At 36.0% G+C, this 22,965-nt stretch overlaps 1 protein-coding gene across 2 annotated transcripts in view; it reads left to right on the top strand.

Moving 5' to 3' along the window:
• LOC113061567 (ankyrin repeat and BTB/POZ domain-containing protein BTBD11-B-like) overlaps positions 1–22,659 on the top strand; it is a 53,742-nt gene extending 31,083 nt beyond the window's left edge. The window contains exons 2-17 of one of the 2 annotated variants that reach the window (XM_026230761.1): positions 1,949–2,092; positions 10,539–10,743; positions 12,920–13,072; positions 13,360–13,525; positions 14,718–14,807; positions 15,978–16,079; positions 16,355–16,448; positions 16,559–16,694; positions 16,805–17,025; positions 17,857–18,035; positions 19,046–19,151; positions 19,928–20,030; positions 20,224–20,305; positions 20,457–20,525; positions 21,144–21,257; positions 21,369–22,659. In XM_026230761.1, the coding sequence (XP_026086546.1) occupies positions 1,949–2,092; positions 10,539–10,743; positions 12,920–13,072; positions 13,360–13,525; positions 14,718–14,807; positions 15,978–16,079; positions 16,355–16,448; positions 16,559–16,694; positions 16,805–17,025; positions 17,857–18,035; positions 19,046–19,151; positions 19,928–20,030; positions 20,224–20,305; positions 20,457–20,525; positions 21,144–21,257; positions 21,369–21,578 (2,174 nt within the window). In that variant the 3' untranslated portion in view covers positions 21,579–22,659. The remainder of the gene's footprint in view (positions 1–1,948; positions 2,093–10,538; positions 10,744–12,919; positions 13,073–13,359; positions 13,526–14,717; positions 14,808–15,977; positions 16,080–16,354; positions 16,449–16,558; positions 16,695–16,804; positions 17,026–17,856; positions 18,036–19,045; positions 19,152–19,927; positions 20,031–20,223; positions 20,306–20,456; positions 20,526–21,143; positions 21,258–21,368) is intronic. The other variant, XM_026230762.1, reaches the window with a different exon arrangement.
• Positions 22,660–22,965: the final 306 nt, after the last annotated feature.

Here is a 22,965-nt window from a genome sequence, read left to right as displayed (position 1 = left end):
GAACTTAGTTTAGTACTCACTTGCCTTGACAGCCACTATCTGTCAGTGTGCTTTAGATTTTTGCACTCAGAAAACCTTATATCATAAGTTTAAACTACTATGGTTTAAAACACTTGATTTCAAAGTGATAAACATGATACTCAAGAACCAAAACTGATGTTTTGAGCAGGTACGAGCTGTAATGGAGCAGCTCTATTCTGGAAAAAGGGGGCGGGGGGCAGCAGCACATTTGCAGTTAAATAGACAGGCACCAAAACAGCCTGTTTCAGCCAAAAAAGGCATTTTCAAATGATATAATAAATTATCTATGTAGCGTTTTGAGCTGAAACTTCACTGACTGGGGATACCTGAGACTTGTATTACATATTGTTAAAAGGGGCATAATATGTCTCCTTTAAGTTATATGCATGTAGACCTCAGTCCGTGTTCCACAAAAAAAGGACAGGAGTTCTTTACAGTAATTGCTAGTTGTCCAGAAAGGTGATACACCTCCCTTTCTCCTTGTAAGCAGACAAAACAAGCGGCTGGCCAAGTTTCTCACCTGTTACCGCCAAGAAGAGTCCTGGAGGACTTGTTATATGGCTTGCCTGCTTATTATTATTAAAGAGATAGTCCAACCCTTATGTTGTTTCAAACCTGTATGAGTTTCTTTCTTTTGTGGAACATGCAAGAAAATATTTTTGTTGTACTTTATTTTACAGTACGTGTACTAACATGTACTTATGGTGTATTTACAGTGTATTTATCTAAGAAAGTTCTGGTAATACAAGGTAACTACATGGGTAAGGGTTAGGTTTAGGGGTAGGTTCAGGGTTAGTACCTAGTTATTGTAATTACTAGTATGTACATGAGGAACAGGACTGTAAAATATTGTGCTACCAATATTTTTTATGAATGTTGGTAACCAAACAGATTTGGTTCCTATTGACTTCTGTTTTATGGACAAAAAAACACAGTTAAAGTGAATTGGAACCAAAACATGTTTACAATTTTCAATAATTTTGGAAATCTTCAAATCTTCTTAAAATATCGTATTTTATGTTCCACACAAGAATGAAAGTCATATAGGTTTGGAACAACATGAGGGTGAATATTCTAGAGTTGTTATTTTTGGGTGAAATACCCCTTTAAATGAAGAAGACAATCCTCTCAGTGAATGGGTGCCGTCATAATAAGAGTTCAAACAGCTGATAAAAACCTCACAATTATCCACAAGTAATCCACACAACTCCAGGACATTAGTTATCTTCTTGTGAAGTGAAAAGTTGTAAGAATGTTTGTAAGAAACAAATACACAATAAAGGCATTTTAAAATGAAGCTGCCACATCTAGCCAAAATCCATAATAACGCTTCCTCCAATAGAAAAAAAAAGCATCCCCTTTTGTCCGCTCACATCAAAATCCACCAGCATACTTGTTTAATACTGTTGGCTTGTAAACAATGCTTAATCTATGCATATTTCATTTATGATTCATACAAGACAACTTTTTTTTCACTGGAGAAAGCAATATTATGGATTTAGGGCTTTAGCCAGAAGCAATGGTTTGAAGTTTTCACAGTTTAAGCCGAAGCAACACCAGTGGTTTTTCAGTGGGACAGAAGTGGAACAGAAATCCTTGTAGTCCTAGTATTGATCTGTGGAGCATTATGCTAACAACATCAAGGTCATGGCTTGTGTTACTGAGCGGTGTTTGTTTCGGATATTATTATCATTCTTATTATATAATTGTCTTTGATGTAGATGCTTAGGGGAAAAATGTCTACCAAATAAATGAATGTTGAATTCTTTTCTCCCAAGCATTCCCTGGGATTTGATTCACTGGTCTTGGCGATGCTAGCACCATGCTCTATTGATTGAGCTTCTGGAACTGTAAAAGTTTGAGCTTAATAGCGGCTTTTTTTTCTTGCTGTACATAATGTTTTCTTTTTGTTTAATTCTTTTGGCAGGAATCCTCAGTTTGCCGGACAGTTTGAGCCTGCACAGGAACCAGCAGCGCTCGAGTAAAGCTGGAGACGCCTACACTGAGTCCGAGCAGCGTACTATTGAGCAGTCTCTGCTGGCCACACGCGTGGGGAGCATCTCTGAGCTCAGTGAGTAACCAAACATCTATTTTTAACTCAAATTAAATATTTTCATTACTTTACCAATAATTCCTTGCTCAGAAAAGCAGAAGCCACCATCGTTCTTTGGTTCAGTACATGTTTGTGTTTGCGTGAATGCAAAGCCACCTGTTTTAAGCATTTTACTCAGTAGTTGTTCTGTCGGGTGATTTACAGCTCTGTTTGATTTGCATGTAGAGCACATTTTACTGAGTACTCAGGAACAGCTGCATGATTGTGCGGACTGTTTAAAGATATACATTTCAATGCAAGTGAGTATTAGCCCCAGGTTGCAGTCATTTTACACCGGAGTGGTATGTGTTTTCTTATAGGATCCATCTGCTTAGGATTCAGGTCTCTCTCTCTCACCTCAAGCAGGCCTTTAGCTCTCAACATCCCATACAGCACAATCCAATCTCGTATAAGTGCCATACAATGTATTTGATTTCCTCATGAATTGAATGCACTGCTTCCCATATATTGGTTTTTAAAATGCTTAGTGTTATCAGTTAACAGTAGCTTAAAGTTAGACAGCATACAGTTTATCACGTTCATCTCAATCTGGTTTAACAATATTTATAATAATTAATGCATATTGTATTGTATAATTAATGATTAATAAGTAATATTAATCAACAAATATGTAAAATAATTCACGTATGATTAGGAAATAGGCAATTTAATTTCTAATTTTGTTTGTGTGTGTTTTTTATGTATATATTATGTGTATTTTAGAATATTATTGAATATCATATTTTTATATATCTATATGTAGATTTATTTTATATTTATTTACAAATATATTTAAAATGTTCAGAAACTGTAATACATATACACTGCATTATTGGATTTAGTTGCATAATACATTTTGATTGCATATTGTCGCATATTCTTGCATATTGTTGTCTCCCTTGCACATATTTATCCAGTTATAGTTGTTTTTATTTAACTGCACAGCGACGTGTGATGTGCAGCCGTCGGAAAACATGATGCATGCTGAATGTCATGACAATGACAGCATTTTAATTTACACAGAACCAAAGCCTAAAATTTAGTCTTGCCTACAACTTTAACACTAAGGAAATGCAAATCTAATTAGATGTAAATCTCTTTTACTTAAGAGATTGGTCGTGTAATTCAATATATTTTACAGCAGAAAGCTTGATCTGTTCTTGAGAACATCGATTTTAAATGGAATACTAAATGCGCTGCAGAACAGAAAGAGAAATCTTTGAAGCCACATCACCTGCCTTATATGAACTCAGCAACAACAAGCACAATATTCACATCAAATACAACAAATAAGCAATCCCTGTTTAATATCTGAGAAATAAATGGAAAACTTCTCGTAGGAAGCCTGAATGCGAGAAATGCTGTTGTTTATTCCTTCAGAATTTTCTGTGCTCTTCAAACTTTATAGCAAGGGTCCCCAAACTTTTTCTGAAAGGGCCACATCATTTTCCCTTTCTTTAATGTGGGGCTGGGTCAGTTTGTAATAGAAAATTACATGGCCCGGAGTGACTACTAGTATTATTGTGGAGATTTTATTATGATGTGAAATGTATTTATTATGCCTTTTAATGCTAGAATAGTTTATTATTTTGTCATGCACCTTACATACAAAGTATTACTTTTCATATAGCCCATTAAAAGAGATTACGACTTTTTTCATAAAACATTTACTTATGCATATTATTTATTGTGAACTGTTCACTTGCTTCTGCCATGTGAGAAGTCCAATTTCAGGTTCCATTCCTGTCACAGCCATGCAGTCTCAAAGACTGATGCCAGTGTTCATCAGTGAGTATTGATCTCGTTGGAGTTTTCATCAGTTCCATGCATGAAAAGGTTTGCTCACAGATATACGTGCTACTAAAAAGTGTGAACATCTTCATTACCTTTTGATGTTTGGATATGTCTAGTTAGGGAGGGCAGCTTAGAATTCAATGAGACTCTTGAGCATTCTTTCAGGAAATCACAGTTCTGTAATTCACCCAACTCTAATTGATAAGAAGGCAGGGCTTCATCAATTTCGGCAGCAAAGGGGTTTTGGAAAAGGTAGATTTCTTTAGCTTGGACATGTAGCTCACGGAATCACACGCCTTCAGCATTTCCAGTGCTTTCACAGCCTTTTCAGCTGGGAATGGAGCCAGGGGTTTCTCAGCTGAGAGTCTTTGGGTAATGGGGAGTTGAATTAAGTCTTGCTTTTGCACTTGTCCCACAAGCAGTGCTACTGTAGTTTCACCTCAAATGCTTTTATGCAAGAATACATGTCACATATATAAGTCTCCCCTTGCCTTGGAGCTGCTAGCTGAGGCCGTTCAACATTTCTGTCACATCTGTTAAAAAGACGAGGTCCCATTTCCATTCTACTTTGGTCAGTTGTGGGACAGTTTTGCCCTTTGTCAGAAAAAAGTAGTTGATTTTGGGTAGCAGCTCATAAAGATGCCTCAAAACTCTTAGGACACCAGTGTAGTAAAGCACATTTCTCTGAGCAGATTCTAGCTTGGCAAGAAAGGCTTGGAACTACCAGTGCTTAAGTCCATTTGCTTTGATGAAGTTTGTGCATGACACCACCACCTTCATGACTGTTTCCCACTTCAGATCTTTGCAGCAGAGTACTTGCTGGTGGATCAGGCAGTGGACTTGTAACGGTGGGGTTAGGCCTCTTTCCCCCATTTCTTTATTCATGCGTTCTATAAGCCCCCTCGACGTGCCAACCATACTAGGAGCCCCGTCAGTAGTGATGATGGCCAGCTAAGACCAGTCTAGATCCAGCTCTCCCATCGTTTGGCACACTTTACCAGAAATATCCTCCCCTGTTGTAGTATCTTTTTTGATTTTTTTGGGCTGCTATCTCCTCTGACACTTTAAAGTTTAAACTAAATCAGCAAAGAAAGATTAGCAGCTGTGATGTGTCCTGCACATCATTGCTCTCATCTAGTGCTAGTGCAAAAAAATCAAATTCTTTCACTTTCTCCTGCAGTTGGGCATATACATTAGCCCTCATCGCATTTAAGCCATTTTTTTTTAATCAGGGCACACCTCCTCCGCAACAGCATTCATACAGTACGTACATTTCTTGACGAACTCACTGTCACTGAATGCCCTACCGCTGGTTGCAATCAGTTTAGCTACCTGAAAGCTAGCTTGAACAGATGACTGGTTCAGCTGGGTTTTGTGTACAAATGTATTCTGCTGAGCTGGAACAAGAACTGTCACAGAGACTCTTTCTGCTTTTGGACAGTCAAAGAACAGAACACGCTTACTCAAAGGGCAGTTTATTTTAAGATATGACTGAATTTGCAAAATGTAGATTTAATTATACAGCTTTTAATGATAGAAATTAGTTTTTTTGAGTTGCTGATTTTTTCATCTTGACTTTTGCTATCATCTTTGATAGCAAAGCGGAATAAAAAAAAAATCTGCTTAATATTTTTGTGAAAACCTTGATCAGGTTTCTTTGATTAATAGAAAGTTCAAAAGAGCATTTATTTGAAACAGAAATCTTTTACAACATTTGAATTATCTTTACTCTCACTTTTAGTCCTTATTGAATAAAAGTATTATTATTGTTTTTTATCTTACCCTGAACTTTTGTATATATCTTGGTTATAACAGTTCTTTTAAATTATAATTCATCAGATAAATTCTTGGTGAGCATAAGAGACTTTATCTTTTTTAAAAACAAAAATCCTAATTCCATGTTTTTGACTGCTAGTGTATTACGTAATGTATATTTATAACAGTGTTCGAGTACAATGTTTATAGGCTTTTGCAGTAGAATCTGGGTTATTACGAATTCAAAGCTGTATGCTACTAAATTGGAATGGAAGGCATTTCGACTCTCAAAGTCATTGCCTCTCAGCAAATCACTGTGCATCTGAAGTATGACCTTTTGTATGCTTGCCACGATCGTCTACATCCAGAGGGAGGCCTAAAATCTACAAATTACATTGTACTATAATATAATTACACTCATAAAATTCCGTAACAGGACTTCATGGCGATAGATTAAATTTCTTATTACAGCACACAGTTTTTTTATGTCACTCATGAGCAAGTTAACAAGAAGACATCTCTCCCTGAAGAGCACTAAAGGGTCAAAAGGTCGATGCCTTAGAAGCCTTTTTTTTGTCTCATTCTTGTCTCTTAAAATTCCATTGTGTCCTTGAGTAAGCAGATCTTGTTCCTTAATAATCCCCTCTCCAGATTTGCATTGAAGAATGCATTTTCTGACTCTTTCTGGGGTCAATTTAACAGTAATGTAGATTGAGTAGCTATTGCTTTCTGTACAGAAAAGATAAGTGGTGGATTTTTAAATTTCGTTTCTATTATGTACAATAATAAAAGCCATTAACAAAGGGACAAATAAAGTCCAGAAAAGCTAAGTGCTTATGCACTTTATGGGCTTTTTCCTACGTACTACTTTTTTGTACGTGTAATGGTTTGTTTGATCTATAAGACCAATTCACTGCTTTCAGCATGTATGTGTGTGCGTGCAAAAACTTTACCTTGGGCTATAGCAGTTACTTAGCCATTAACAGCTGATTATGAAACGAACATTTGTTGATAGTCATTTTCGCATTTGTCTGCACCAATTCTAAAAACAGCCCTAAAGGAGACTTGACCTTTTATGCAAAATAAATAGCTGTTTAAGTGGCTTGCATTAGGATCTGTCTGAATGAAACCTGCACAACAGTCAGGAGTTTTTTCCTTTCTTTTTTTGGTTGGCCAGACACCAATCAAAGACCTTCATGGCTGGATTGCCATCAGAGTGTTTCCATGCTGCCCATAAAAAAATTTCCCCGTGTTTTCCTAAAAGTTCCTGTTTCCTCCCATAGCTCTGCTAATGCATTTATTCCCTCTTGCTCCATAAAACGCTCATTACATTTCATTGCTTCATTGCTCTGGAGCACCGCTGGTGCCCAATGACTGGTTCTTAATTGTTTATCTACATATTTCTTACAGGATATAAAGCAATTCTGGCGAGCAGTGAGTTTTCTGTCACAGAAACTGTAGTTGTAACCTTGATGGCTGCTGAGATATAAATTTCTTTGGCATTTCTGGAAAAGAACCTCATTATGTACAGTAGGTGTGATGAGACCCAGACCAAGTCTTTTTAACAGAAGAATAAGAGAAAACTGTGGGTGAAAATCATAAAAAGGTAAATATACAGTTTCTACAGGTACAGTACTTCAAATATGGAATATATCTAAAGGAATACAAAACTCAAGTGGTCCTAATATCTAAAATATTATTAACATTATAAAATATACACACATACATGGACACAAAATGTGCTCCAATGTCAAAACATCTTATGATTATTGTCATCATTAATGTTATTATTTTATTATTATTTTAATGGTGTTTATTATTTTAGATTATTTACAGTACATATTACACATTTTAGTACCATTTAAGTGTTGTTTTATTACCTATATTTAAAGTAGATACTGTATATTTAGTTAATATATCATTGTTTTTTTCACATTAAACTAATGAGAATATGAATTTATTTGCATTACAGTAATAGGAAATGAGCTTAATTGTGTGCTTAGCTTATGTTTTGATTTTGATCATGATTTCAATGAACTATTTAATGATTAAATGTAATATTTTATAAAATTAATAATAAAAAATGATTTTATACAAACACACACACACGTGTATATATATATATATATATATATATATATATATATATATATATATATATATGTGTGTGTGTGTGTGTGTGTGTGTGTGTGTGTGTGTGTGTGTGTGTGTGTGTGTGTGTGTGTATATATATATATATATATATATATTATATATATATATATATATATATATATATATATATATATGTGCCTTTCGGTTTATTTTGGGAAAAAACAGCTTTGATGTTGATGTACCCATGATTTTTCAGACATTTTAAATAAAACAAGTACAGTTAATCCGACTAATCCCAGTCTGACAGTTGAAAAAGACAAAAAATCTGTTCTGTTACGTAAACCTCTCTCGTGGCCTTTCCTCTATAATTTATATCTTGGTTCAGGGAGGACAACCAATCGATTCTGCTTAGTTTTCAAAGTAAAACACCATTCTGAATCCTCCATTCCCAACGTCTCGTTTTCAGTCTGGTGATGAAGGGCACCTTCTCTGCTGTTATGGATAAGAGTATCATATTTGACCCAAGACGATTAAGCAAAAAGAAAATCTTCTGCTGTGTTGTTATCTTACATGGCCATGCTTATTTATATGAATAGCCTACAGTACTTGTAGATGATTGGCTCTCTTGGTAATGAGGTTTACAGTCATGACTAATAGACGAAGACCTTTCGCCGTTGCTGTGTTTGTTTAGCTGGTTAGTCTTGAGCATATCTCTCAGTCAGTTCCTCTGCTGCCCCTCTGACTTGAGGAAATGTCACACACTATCATGAATAAGAGATGAGGGTTGGTCACAGAAGTGCCCTGGTGGCTTCCAGCATCTTTCCTCGTCTCGAGAGCCTCCTGCCAACACCTCCGACTGCTAAAGCTGTGTGTTTCTCTGCTGACAGGTGTATTCTTGCGCTTTATTGTTTTGTGTATGTAACTGCCTCGGCTGCTGATAATGTATTCCACATAATCCTATAATTATTGTGTGTAATTATAGTGCATATCTTTGGCCTCCACTGTCAGACAGTTCACATAGCTTCCGCTCCAACTCATCAGTATTCTTGCTTTACAATGCATGCATTCTTGGTTTATTTTTTCATTATTTACTCATGCTCAAGTTGTTCCAAATCCAGAAGAAGTCAACTGTTTTTGTCCGTACAATGGAAGTCAATGGGATCGAATAAAACATTGGACTGTCTTTACTTTAATTTAGTGGGAAAAAAAATTAAATTAAATTAAAAACAGTTCATAATACCTTCTCTTATCTTCCATGGAGGATTGAAACATCATGAGGATAAGTAAATAATGGCAGGCTTTTAATTTTTAGATAAGCTTTTCTAACACAGTGTCGCATTTCATATTTATTTTGTGTTTCAGGGAATCGGTGGCTAATTAATTTGAATATGTACAATTTTTTTTTTTTTTACTCATGTCCCGGTGACAGGTTAGAGGCGAACCTTCATGCTTTTTCTTAAAAAAATTTTTTTTCGTGCAAATTCATATGAAATTGTCACCTTGTAAAATAGACAAGAGTTCGGTTTGGCTATTTCTTTAAATCTGCAGCCTTGGCAGAGGAATTACAACAGTTAAACAAGTTGTTTATTTCTTTAAATATATGCTCATCTCGCACCTTGTTAATTCATTGGAGTAACAGAGATGTGAAATGTTCTAGAGAGAACAAGTGCGAGTGCTGCAGTCATTTAAGTTGCAGAGTAATAGATGAGACTGTTTCTCAGCGTTCCTTTCAGAGTGTTTTATTGACTTGAACATATTCAGAAGAATTAGGTCTCATGGACAAAATGGGACTGTTAGATGACCCGAAAGTTTCTCATATGAAAGGCAGTAGTCATTAGAGTGAGAGAAAGAGTGTTTAATGTTCTGTGTAATGAATGCAGAGCTTTGTCTGACCTTGTTCTGTGACATTTTTCATCTTTGGTGTTCAACACGATCCATCAGATTGTATGCTCTTTACAAAACATCTCATGCAAACGTGCACATATTTATAAAAAAAAAAAAAAAAAAAGCCATAGTATACTGGTGAATATATATATATTTTATAAACATTTAATGGTGGATTTATTTGCTAAATTTTGAACTTGTTTAATGTAAATACGTATTCTCAGGCTACATTGCATTGCTTAATTGCTAGTAAGACTCAGCTTAGAAATTGTGAACTTGTATATTTTATATATATATATATATATATATATATATATATTATTATTATTATTTTTTGCTGAGCTGAGCTGATATTAAATCAGTTGCTGTGTAGTAATTGAGCACCAAATCAGCATATTTCAGAAAATGTATCTTTGCCATCACAGAGATGTATATTTATTATATATTTAAACATATAAAAAAATAGAACACAGTTTATTATTGTAATAATATTTCACAATATTACAGTTTTTACTCTGTTTTAGACTAAATAAATACAGTCTTGGTGAGAATAAGAGACTTTTTTCAAATTGCATAAATGCAAATAGGCACCTATTGATTTTGTAAATTCAAACGATATACCAGGTCATTTGGAGTGATCAAAAATTTGTCCTTAAGGAGTCATGACAGGTGAACTATGGCAAAATTACATAATAGTTTTGTGTAATATTCAGGTCGATGGACAGGCTGAGAATTTCATTACTGACAAACGTGCTGCCGAGGACCTACAAACAGCTGACTGGCAGAGAAAGATTGACAGAGCTGCTAATTTTTTATGCTGTAACTTCAATGCAACGACAGTACTGTCCTTCACCATTTACATCATTCAGCTAACCATAGGTCTCTTGTGCCCTGACAGGTGATTTAGTGTCCAGAGCCATGCATCACCTCCAGCCTCTGAGCATAAAGAACCACAGCAACGGCACTCCGCTCCCTCAGAAGTGCAGCCTGATCCACTGGGAACCCGAGGCTTTATATACGCTCTGCTACTTCATGCACTGCCCTCAGATGGAGTGGGAGAACCCCAACGTAGAGCCATCCAAAGTCACCTTACAGACCGAGAGGTGAGGACCTCACACTGTACTTACTGCATGCATTACAAAGTGGCTGGGCATTTTTGCTAGGGAGCTTTCTGATTGATGCAGTCCCTCAAAGTACTTACCTTAAGCCAAGTAGTCGTTTATTCAGCTTGACACTGTAATATGATGAAATGCAGAGTGTAAATGCGAAATACAGTGCAACAGACTGCAAGTGGAGTCGGCTGCTGCGTTCGTCATACTACTATCATACTACTCTCACTATTTCTGCTGTATCCAGTATGTATGCTGAGCATAGCGTACACATTTTCTGTATGCATCAAATACCCGGATGACCTACTATACAGTATTTACCAGAATCTGCTAAATATAACTCAAGTACACTGAAATCAGTACAGAAGCTTTGTTCGGAATGGCATACTACCACACAGCTCCTGCTATATTGCAGTATGCTGCGTGTATGTTCTGTATGCATGGAATGCCCAGATTACCATCTACATTTGCTGAAATTTGATGTATGCATCTGAAGACACTGCATGGGATACTGTTTCACAGAATGCAACGTGCTCCATGTAATGTTTAATCTTCTAACGCATGAGTGAATAATACAGTGTTATCAGGTGGTTAGCAGTATAGGTATAGTGAGGTTTTTGTCCAAGTAAAGTTGCATTCATTAAATAATATTTTTAAGTCTGATAATTTAAACACATTATGTTACTGCATACTGTTTTATAAGCCACTACAGTACTGAAATATAAATCTCTACCACCTAGCTACTATTTACACAATTATTATTAGTTCTGCTCAGTATGTAAAGTCCATTAATTAGGAAATGAATTAAATTGAGCAATATAGCATTGTTTACTAGTATTAATCCTTAATTAACAAGACTTTGTAAGAATGGTTAGTACATTTATTTGAGAGGTAACAACCTCAGCAGCAGTGCTGAATTAATGTTTTGTCGTATATCGTATACTGTTTCACACACTATTCTTTAAAACTGGGCTGTAAGCAATAAGCAGTAAGCAAGTATGCCATTTCGAACACAGCCGGGGTGTGTGTCAGCATCGTCTGCAATAATATGGTCAGGGTTGTTGTTATGATTTGCCATCTGACATTATCAAGTAGGATATATCACTAAATCACACATAGAGTGCACTTACATTGATTTATTAGTCTATTAAACCTCAAAATTCCAGTAATTCTAAATTGTAGATGGCAAAAATGCTTCTATGCTTTTTATATTTTTATAATTTAATATTGTTAACTTAATCTATATCACAAAAAGAGTACCGTTTTTCTGCAGATATCAGCATGAGCTCATTTAATAACAAATTTATAAAAGTTCAGTAAAGCAATTAAGTGACTTACATTTAGACATAATATTGCTTGTTTTTGCTCAATTTTGCCAACAAAAATAGTTTCTGCAAATGGTGTTTACTTACTGAATGAATCAGCTTTTTGAACAAACCGGTTGAATAAACGATTCAATGATTCACTCATTAACACAGTCAAATGCTTCATTTCTGAATGAATCAACCATTTGAATGAATCAGTTAAATCTCAATGGCACTGACAGTCACTTGCTGTCACCTACTGGCGGTTTTAACATTTCGACTATATCTTTCATGTTTTAAATTATTTAAAATATCAGTATTTAACGTTTTATGTCCGTTGAAATGCATCCATGTCCACTCTGAGATACATAAACTGTGTAAATACATCTAAATGCTATGTCAGATGCAGATTCCAGAAATGTTGTCTTATGTTGGAATAAAAGACACTAAGTACCGGATGAAGTACTTCTTATTCTTACCCCAAAAATACAAAATGGAAGGGTTAAAAAAAAGAGTTAAAAATGAACACAACCTTACTATTCAGGCTGTGTATGAACATTTTTATATATATTTATTTGCTTCTTTTCCATCTCGCATTTACTTTTACTTTCAATACTAAGTATGTTTAAGATTTAAAAAATACTTTTCATACTTAAGTACAATAAATATCATATGCTTTAAGACTTTTACTCAAGTAATATTCTAAACAGTGATTTTAACTTCTACCAAGGTAATTTTCTGGTAAGATATCTGTACTTTACTTAAGTATGGCTTTTAGGTACTTTATACACCACTGCTAATAATATTAATAAAGATACATAATATGCATTTGTTAAATTCCATAATCATTTTGTCTCCACCTGCAGGCCATTTCTCGTTCTGCCTCCTCTGATGGAGTGGATCAGAGTAGCTTTGGCACACGCGGAGCACCGCCGCAGCTTTTCAGTGGATAGCGATGATGTTCGGCAGGCAGCCAGACTCCTGCTGCCTGGGGTGGATTGTGAACCCCGCCAGCTGAAGTAAGCGTGCTGCCATTAAATTAACATCCAGCTACCAGATATTGCCACCCATCATGACTGAAATGAGAATGGCTCATAAACAGTCTGTACAGAGAAAACAAGCTCAGTCGACCCAACATAAGGCATGCCTCGCACCATAACTGCTGTTTTATTGCTATTAGGCCAAGTGTTGTAATAAAAGGTTGGCCCATAGATGAGTGTTTTACTTTGAATTTATGATTTGAGCTTTTTTTTTTTTTTGCAGAGGATTAAGACATTACAGAGATGTTTTTGTATGTGTGCCGCAGGACAGATGACTGTTTCTGTGTGTCACGTAAGCTGGATGCTCCCTCGACCGAGGCCAAGTTCCTGCAGGACCTCGGCTTCCGCATGCTTAACTGCGGCCGCACTGACCTCGTCAACCAGGCCATCAACTTACTAGGCCCCGGTGGAATCAACAGTATGAGTGAACAGGTTAGAAAGATTGTTGCATAAACAGACACGTTCATGCACACAAAAAGAAAAGTTATTTTTGTATTTAACAGTATGGGAATGTAGGGGTTTCATCATATTTTTGATGCCAATTACTTACAAATATTTAGATTTCTTAGCTTATGAACCCCATTCCTGAAATATATACTTCCGTTTAGAAGTTTGGGGTCAGTAAGAATTTTTTTTAATTGTATTATTTAATTTAATTTTAAAAGTAAAAATCTTCTCAGCACTAAACATTTGAAAAAACCTTAAAAAAAACATTTACATGGTGCAGGAAATGTTAACTCTGATATTATATAGATCTTTGCAAACATTTAGCAAATATTTAGCATATATGATGTGTACTTTTACTTTGATCAATTAAATTTGAGAATTGTTTTCTTTTTAAAAACTTGTGCTTTGAATAGAATAAAATAGTCTCAGTTTATCTAAATTAAATTACTATAATTGTCTTGAAGAATTAAATAAAATTTTGAATGTAAATGCAAAAAAAAAGTTAAACATATTTCTTTCGTAACTTAAGTTTACATGTTACATGTTAGAAAACTGTGAATTATTTTGTGATGGTTCTGGCCTGGTTTTGTAAATTTAAAGTTGCAGGTTCAGCCCCTAGAAGTGATTATTTTTATGAGGTCCCAGTATAAATTCAGGTGCAACTCCAGGTGCAAATATCTAGAGACCAAGCAACTAAATGAAGATAAATGCGTAGGTTAATAGGTTGCAGATGGTAAATGCTTGCATACATTGCTATATTTTCCATTTATTAAAGCCCAGAAGGAAACAAACAGATTTACACGGCAGGTTTCCCTCAAGATTCACAGTGTTTAGCAGTTGAGAATATTAATCAGAAACACACCAGTGCACTTTCCATCTCTGATTACTTTGCTCCGTTATCGACCTCAGGGAGTGGAAACATTTGCCATTACCTTTGTTTCCTAGCTAATTAACTTATCTGATTTTCCATCTCTTGATTTGAGTAATTTTATGGTTTTCCAGGAGATAGGTTCCTATCAACACAAAAAGACTTTCAGTGCTTAAATTTTGTCCATATAAAATAGAGCAATGTATTTAAATGAGATGCTGCATATTGTGAAGTTGTATTCCCCCATGTCCACAATCAGAAGATATGTCTGGCGTATGCTCAATGTGACTGGTCTGTTGTGTTTGCCAGGGCATGACCCCTCTGATGTACGCATGTGTCCGTGGTGACGAAGCCATGGTTCAGATGCTGCTAGATGCAGGAGCCGACATCAACAGTGAGGTTTGTGACTACATCTCTGCTGTATTCTTATATACACATTCTGTACTCCCATTCACCATGTCATGTAGTTTCAAGTGTAGTGTTTGTGTTTTCTATGTCGTGGTATGACAGGAGAAAACTCAGACTGCTTTTCATGCCCATGAGGGACTTGTCTGGGTAGATTTCAGCTGTTTTATTGGAAGTCACTGTCACTAGGTGTTGTTCTGGCAAACTGGGCCCTAGAAGCTAGCAAAGACAGATTTCTCACTAATTCACACGCTCACTATTCGTCACTATTTCCAGCTTGATTAAACACGTCTCAGAGATATCAGCACAAGTTTTAGGTTTCAGTCACTTGTAGCAGGGAAATCAAATTGTTTACAACTATGTCTCATAAAAATGTGAAAAGGTCATCAACGTTTGCTATGAATCTGGTGCTGTTTTTCTCTCTCACAAAGCCTGAAGATAAGGCAACTTATTGGGTTAACCTTCAATTTTTATCTTTACAATATGTACTGTAGAAATAAATTTGAGAAGAAATGGAAATAAAAAAGAAATGTACTGAATATATAATGGTGTCCATTTTCGATAATTTTTAATTTATTTAATAATAAAAAAAATTATTGAAGGTTGCCGGTTAAAACCCCAGCAGTTATTATGTTAACCTTCAGTTTGCCAAATACAAAAAAATTGGTTATAGTTTTAACAAATGGAAATAAAAATACTTTATTTAAATAATTTATTAACACTAATACACACAAAATATATTATCAGCATAATCATTTTAGCTATATTTTGAATTAAAGAGCTACTGTAATTAGTTTTTGTAACTAATGAATTGGAAGTAATAAGTGCTTATCAGTAGGCTCTTGTTATTAACATTTCCTATTATTATCAATGTAGAAAATAGTTGTGCTGCTTAATTTTTTTTTTCCGAAACCGTGATAAACATTTTCCGGATTATTTGACGCATAGAAAGTTGTCATTTATTTAAAATAGAAATCTTTTGTAATCTTTTATAAATGTTTTTACTGTCACTTTTGATAAATTTAATGTATAGTGAATAAAAGTATTAATTTCTTTTGACCCCAAGATGAGCACAGCGTCTCTGTGCTTTTCCCAGGACAGGTGTTTAAAGGTCTCGATCTCTCTCTCTTATGTGCCCTACTCTGTCCCCTGTACCTCCCATAGGTGCCAAACACAGTGCAAAAGTACCCCTCAGTCTTTCCAGAGACCCGGCAGGCCACGCCTCTCACCTTCGCTGTACTCCACCAGCACATCCCCGTGGTGCAGGTAGTGACCTCTCTCTCCCGCCCGACCTTTCGCCAAGATTTCAAGCCAAACAACTGAGTATGCATAAGACTATGCATCAGTTTTCTCCTCAAAGCCTTGTCTGCATGATTCATTCAGCCATTATGATTCATTATGTGTTTGCTTATTTCACGGTCATTGTCTCTAATTCCTCGAATGAATCTTAGCAGGAATTGCTTTCATTAGCTTATTCACTACAGCTGGAGTTCTCCATTATGGAAATCGAAATCTCCTCTCTCTCCTTCCTTTTATCTCAGTTGCTTCTGGACGCTGGAGCTAATGTGGAGGGCTCTCTGCAGGACGGGATGGAGAACTACACTGAGACGCCTTTGCAGTTAGCTGCCGCTGCAGGTAAGAAAGCTCACACTGCAGACCGGATAACAGTGCCACTTCCTTCTCGAATTCCTTAATTATTAGCCAGCGAGACCACAAGAGAGGACTCAGCAGTTTGTGTGCTGTAGGGAACTTTGAGCTGGTCAGTTTGCTTTTGGAGAGAGGAGCGGACCCCATGGTTGGGACCATGTACCGCAACGGCATTTCCACCGCACCACACGGGGACATGAACTCCTACAGTCTGGCCGCAGCGCATGGACACAGGTAACACACAAACACACACACACACACATGCATAAATCAAATACATGCACCCACACAGTCTTGTAATTTATTAATAAACCTGCAAAATCATCCTCATCCTCGTGCTGCAGGAACGTGTTCTGCAAGCTTCTGTCGCAGTCTGAAAAGGGGAAGGCAGATATTCTGTCTCTACAGGAGATCTTGGCTGAGGGATCAACGATGGAAGAGAGAAATTCTCTAAAGATGGAAGCAACCCGCACAGGGAAGGCCAAACTCAAAGCTCTGAGAGAGGCGATGTATCACAGCTCTGAACACAGCTATGTCGACATCACATTGGACATCAGAAGTCTAGGTCAGTGCTGATACTGTATCTAGAATAATCAAATAATGGCATCAAGTTTACATCAAGTTTAGAATTAATACAGTGCTTAATGCTTAATTGAAGTATAGCTTAATGTATTGAATGGCTTGTTGAATAGAGATGTGCTGTTTTGACAATTTTGACATGGCATACAATTAAACAGAAATTTGTATGGAACTGCAAAACCTGTATGTGTGTGTATGTGTGTGATTTTTTTTTCTTCCAGAAACTGATACTTTTATTAAGCAAGGGTACATTAAATTGACCAAAAATGACAGTAAAGACATTTATAATATAAAATATATATTTAAAATAATAAATATTATATTATAAAATGTAAAATAAATTTCTGTTCCAAATAAATAATGTTTTAGAATTTCCTGTTCATCATAAATGCTGTTTTTGAACTTTTATTCATCATAAAGTCCTGAAAAACGTATCGAATCGTTGACAAAAATATTAAGGGTCACAGCTTTTTAATAAGTGTATTAGAATGATTTCTAAAGTATCATATGAAACTAAATACTAGATTATTGGCTGCTGAAAATTCAGCTTTGCCATCTTTATAGAAATAAATTCCATTTTAAAATATATAAAAAAACAAAACAGTTTCTTAAATTGTAATACTATTTTACAATAATTATGTTTTACTGTATTTTTGATTGAATAAATGCAGCCTTGGTAAGCATAAAAGAATATTCCAAAATAACAGTAGTGTATACAGATGAAAATCTCAAAGGCGACTCTAGGCTACTGATCACGCAACATATTTCCATGTTTAAAAACAAAACGGTGATTGTCATGTGTTTTTGTGTATATCAGGAGTGCCCTGGACTCTGCACACCTGGCTGGAGTCACTGCGAACGTGTTTCCTGCAGCACCGGCGGCCGCTGATCCAGGGTCTGCTGAAAGAGTTCAGCTCTATAGAAGAGGAGGAGTACACAGAGGAACTCATAACACATGGACTCCCACTCATGTTCCAGATCCTGCGTGCCAGCAAGGTGAATAAAAACACATGCTTAACTCACATGCACAATTGACACCAATACGCTTTCTCTGGGAATCAAACCTCTGATCTTGGTCTTGCTAGTAGCTTGCCTGAGAAACATGATCATACCCGTCGGATAATTTCTAGAACACTTCCATGGGTTACTTCTCTCCGAATCCTTTGGAATCCAGAACCCTGGGGAACACATTGCTACTTTAGAACAGGAAGTGGAGGCAGAAACTCACATAATTTGAATTGGGAATTCTGTTGATGTCCTCCCACAGCATTATGTAATAGTGAGCTTTGCTTTGAAACCTAGGGTGCTAGAAAGAATCCTTAGACACTGACCATTACATCTGCTTCTTCACACATCCATACCTCCTCCCTCTAAAGCAGATCAGACAGTACAGGAAGTAAAGAAAAACATGGGTTTCATATAGTATATAGTAGGAGTATGTGGGAGCGTGTTTGTCAAGGTTGATCTTTGGTGAAGTCAAGGAACCTTACTCTGAGCCCTGCAGAAATCACTGACAGTTTCCACTCCCTGCTCAACCTTCAAAAATAATGTGTCTGCTTGTTAGTACAAAGAGAGAGAGAGACCAAGAGAAAGAACGGCAGAGAGAGCGGGAGAGAGAGGAAATAGCTGTGCCGTGCTGACAGCAGGTGAATTGTAGAGGCAGAGGCAGGCCGGGCGAGAGAAATGTCAAGTTGATGAGGAACCTCTAACAATCTTTCAGAGAAGCTGATCGTTCAAACTGCAGAGGGAGCAATCTGACAGGGATTTAAGAATCTTCCTGAACTTAGAGTACTCCTATCATCCCGTAACACTGATCCCAAAAAACACCATGCATTTGGACGTCTCAAGAATAGATGGTGCAGTTTTGCTATGCAAGCTCACACATACACATAACCTTCGCACACACTGAAACAAAGGCGCTATAACACCCCCAAGGCAAGTCAAAATGTTTTGCTTTGTAATGGGGCTTGATGAGAGGTTACCTGTTACTTTCTCATGGTTTGCAGAATGAAGTAATTAGTCAGCAGCTGGCCATGATATTTACTCAGTGCTACGGGCCGTATCCGATCCCCAAACTTACAGAGATCAAGAGGAAACAGACATCAAGACTGGGTATGTAGAACGAGATATCAGGTTGTGCCGTGCTCTCTGTAAAATACAAACAAATGCAAGCTGGTCATGACCAACACTAATTGACATTTTTAATTAAACTGAGTACTCTTTTTGTTAATGAAATTTAAAATGTCATTAAATATATATATATATATATATATATATATATATAAACATTAAAAAATATTTTAAATGCAGGTTGAAGAGATCAAAAATTATTCAATCACCCTCATTCCAAACCGTATGAATGATTCCTTTTGCAGAACTCAAAATTCTGAACAGTTTACTTCAGTTAAGTACAGTTTGTTTGAATTAATTAAATACATCTTTAAAATTCTAATTAAATTCCATCTTTAGAATAATTTTGTTCAGTGCTGTTATGGTTAGGTAAAACAATTAAGAAAAAATTTTGTTCATCAAAATAAAGCTAAAATAAGTGAAGCACATTCTGCAATTAAAACAAGGACTGGAGCTTTCTAACTTCAAGCTCATAAGTTACATAAATTATTAGTTACATGAATTTCATGAATTTTAATAGATCTTGTGATGCTTTACAGATTTTCAGTGAACAAAGGCTGAATTTCAGTCTGTTTCTATCGGTTATCCTCAGAGGGCTTACATGTATAATGCATGATCTGCTGTAACAGTATGTATAATAAATATATATATATATATTTGTTATAGCAGATCATGCATTATACATGTAAGTAATCTGAGGATAACCGACATTCCCCATTCTTTATAAATGAAATGTATCTGTGATATGTTTATGTCAGATCCTCATTTTCTAAACAACAAGGAGATGTCAGATGTGACCTTCCTGGTGGAGGGACAGCCATTCCACGCTCACAAAGTTTTGCTCTTCACTGCCTCCAACAAGTCAGTTGATGCATAGCATCCAACTAAAAATAAACACTATTAAACGCAGTGGCAGTGTGCCTTGTGTGCTATTGTTGTAATTACAATACCATATTAATAACACAGATATGAGGCCCGATAACAGCATATTTTCATTTATTGTTACTGTATATGGAGTAGTATTGCCGTTTTAACTTTTCCTTCTTATACCAAGGTTTAAATCACTTCTGGCAAACAGACCAGCTGCTGAGAACACCTGTATTGAAATCAGCCATGTCAAATACAATGTATTTCAGGTAAATCTGACTGCTCCACTAATGCTCTGAGAAGAGGCGAGTGTATCTTGCTATTTTATTGAGAGGGAAAGGAGCCTCATCATTTTTATATTGTGGTCTGTTGTGTGTCTGACTGATGCATGAAACATTATATTTTGCTTTTTTCACACAGCTGGTGATGCAATATCTGTACTTTGGTGGAACAGATTCACTTCACATCAGAAACACTGAGGTTATGGATGTAAGTACTAATAACTCATTTGGAGGCTTTATGTAATCCCAGTCTAGCATAGTTATATTTCAGGCATTTCACAGTGGAAAGGGGTTGAAATGCACAGCTATTTATTTGATAAAAAATACAGACAAAACTGCAATATTGGGAAATATTATTACAATTTAAAATAACTGTTTTCTTTTTTAATACAATCTAAATGCAGTTTACTCTTGTGTTGGCAAAGCTGAATTTTCAGCAACCATTACTCACTCAATTATTTAGTAATCATTCTGTCATGCTGATTTGATGTTCAATAAAAAATTTTTATTTTTATCAGTGTTGAAGAAAAAGTTCAAAAGATTTATTTGAAATATAAATATTGTTACATTATAAATGTCTTTACTTACTCTCAACTTGTATCAAATGAATGCATTCTTGCTGATTGAAAGTATTATTTTCTGCAATAAAATATTTAAATAAAGCACTAAAAATAAACTAACTACACAAATAATGTTTTTTTTTATTTGTTTTTTTTTTTTTATTGACATTTACTATTGATTACCTATGAATCTTAAATACAATATTAAGCGTATTTGAGTTTTATTTCTTTTGGTCTCAACGTCTCTCTGCTCTGCTCTCTTCCAGCTTCTCTCTGCATCTAAGTTCTTCCAGCTGGAGGCTTTACAGAGACACTGTGAGATCATCTGTGCCAAGAACATCAACACCGAAACTTGTGTGGAGATCTATAACCATGCTAAAGTAACAGCAGTCTATTTAAGAAGCAATCTAACATGTTCTCAGATTGCATTCCAATGCATATAAAACATTTTGTACATTCTCAGTATTTTCTTTCCTCTCCTTCTCTCTTAGTTCCTGGAGGCACCTGAGCTGTCGTCCTACATCGAGGGCTACTTTCTAAAGAACATGGCAGTTCTCATAGAGCTTGAGCCATTTAAACAGTTGCTCTATAACCCCCCGGTGGATAACTGCTGCCCTGACGTGTTGCATGATCTGGAGAAGACGCTGGCCACACGCATTCGCTCCATTCATCTGTCCTCCTCGAAGGGATCCATCGTCTAAAACTGCCTCTAGACCTCATCAAAGCATGCTGAGATCCCAACACGTGCACTTCCTTCAGGACTCTAGCAGTGCAGTGTAAATTTGTTCATCACTGGCAGTGGTAGTAGCAATGCACTCGTAGTTCTCCATCTAGGACTGTGGTGATCTCTTCTCAACAGACTTGATCTGTGCTTTAGGTTACAGCCATGAAGGAAACAATGCCATTTTACATTTTATCTCCAAGTTGAATAACACCTGTGACAGGTAATGGTTTTGTTAGATGCAATACCTCTACTAACCTTGGAATATTGCAAATCCAGTAACTCATTTTGAACCAGTATGAAGATATACAGCAGCAAATGTGTTGTGACCCAGAAACAGTGGCAAGCAGGTCATGCTTTATTTTTGGTAAGTCATGGCTTAGGGGTAAAAGGAGTTAGACTTCTTAAATAGAAAACAACTCCATTATTGTCAGCACTGATTATAGATGTTACTAAATATGCTTCCTAGATTTGTATTTTTGAGCACTGGGATGATGCTTCACAGTTGTACAGATGTTGCTCTTTTTATCAGTTACCATATGTGTGGCTGCCAGTGTAAATACCTGATGGAAATCTCTCATATGGAGTCGTTTGATCTCTAGCTGTAAGTAGATGTATATAAGATGTCATGATCTTAAGACTTCCATCAAGAACTCACAATAATGTATCATAGAAGTGTTCTTGAAGTATTGTTAACTGTTGTAAATGTAGATGAGCATGTAAGTATTTTCATGCTTGGGTTTTGTTGCTGTCTTGCATTGACTTTACACTCTTCTGTGTGTGTGCAGGGGGTCTGTTTTGTCAGGAAAAAGTAACTATTATCAGATTGGAGTTGCATAATTGTAGCTGTGAAACCCCTGACTTAATCGACTGATTCAGAATGGGCCTGGAATATGTTCTGAAAGTGCTAAATCGGTGTTCTTTATAAAGATTACTACAAATTACTCATGTTTCTAGTCATTTTTAATAGTCTGGGATTTAAAAAAAAAAGAATTATAATAATAATCTGGAAGTCCATCTTTTTTGTTTACTTCTGTAACAGAACCCAGATTTTACAGTACGTTTACAGACATCAAGTGGCGACCCAAACCAAATTTTTGTGTGTCCATAAAATAGCCTGAATGGAAAGATTTTGAATTTTCGTTTCTAAATGAATATTGAATGTTTTAGGCAATTAATAAAATGTAAACATTAAAATTGCATAGTCCTATTATATACAGTACAGATTAAAGGTTTGGACACACCTTCTCATTCAAAGAGTTTTCTTTATTTTCATGACTATCAAAATTGTAGAGTCACAATGAAAGCATCAAGGGCTATTTGACCAAGAAGGAGAGTGATGGGGTGCTGCGCCAGATGACCTGGCC

Source organism: Carassius auratus, chromosome 43 (genome assembly GCF_003368295.1).
Source record: "Carassius auratus strain Wakin chromosome 43, ASM336829v1, whole genome shotgun sequence".
Classification (NCBI taxonomy): Eukaryota; Metazoa; Chordata; class Actinopteri; order Cypriniformes; family Cyprinidae; genus Carassius; species Carassius auratus.
This window is presented reverse-complemented; position numbering and strand designations above follow the sequence as displayed.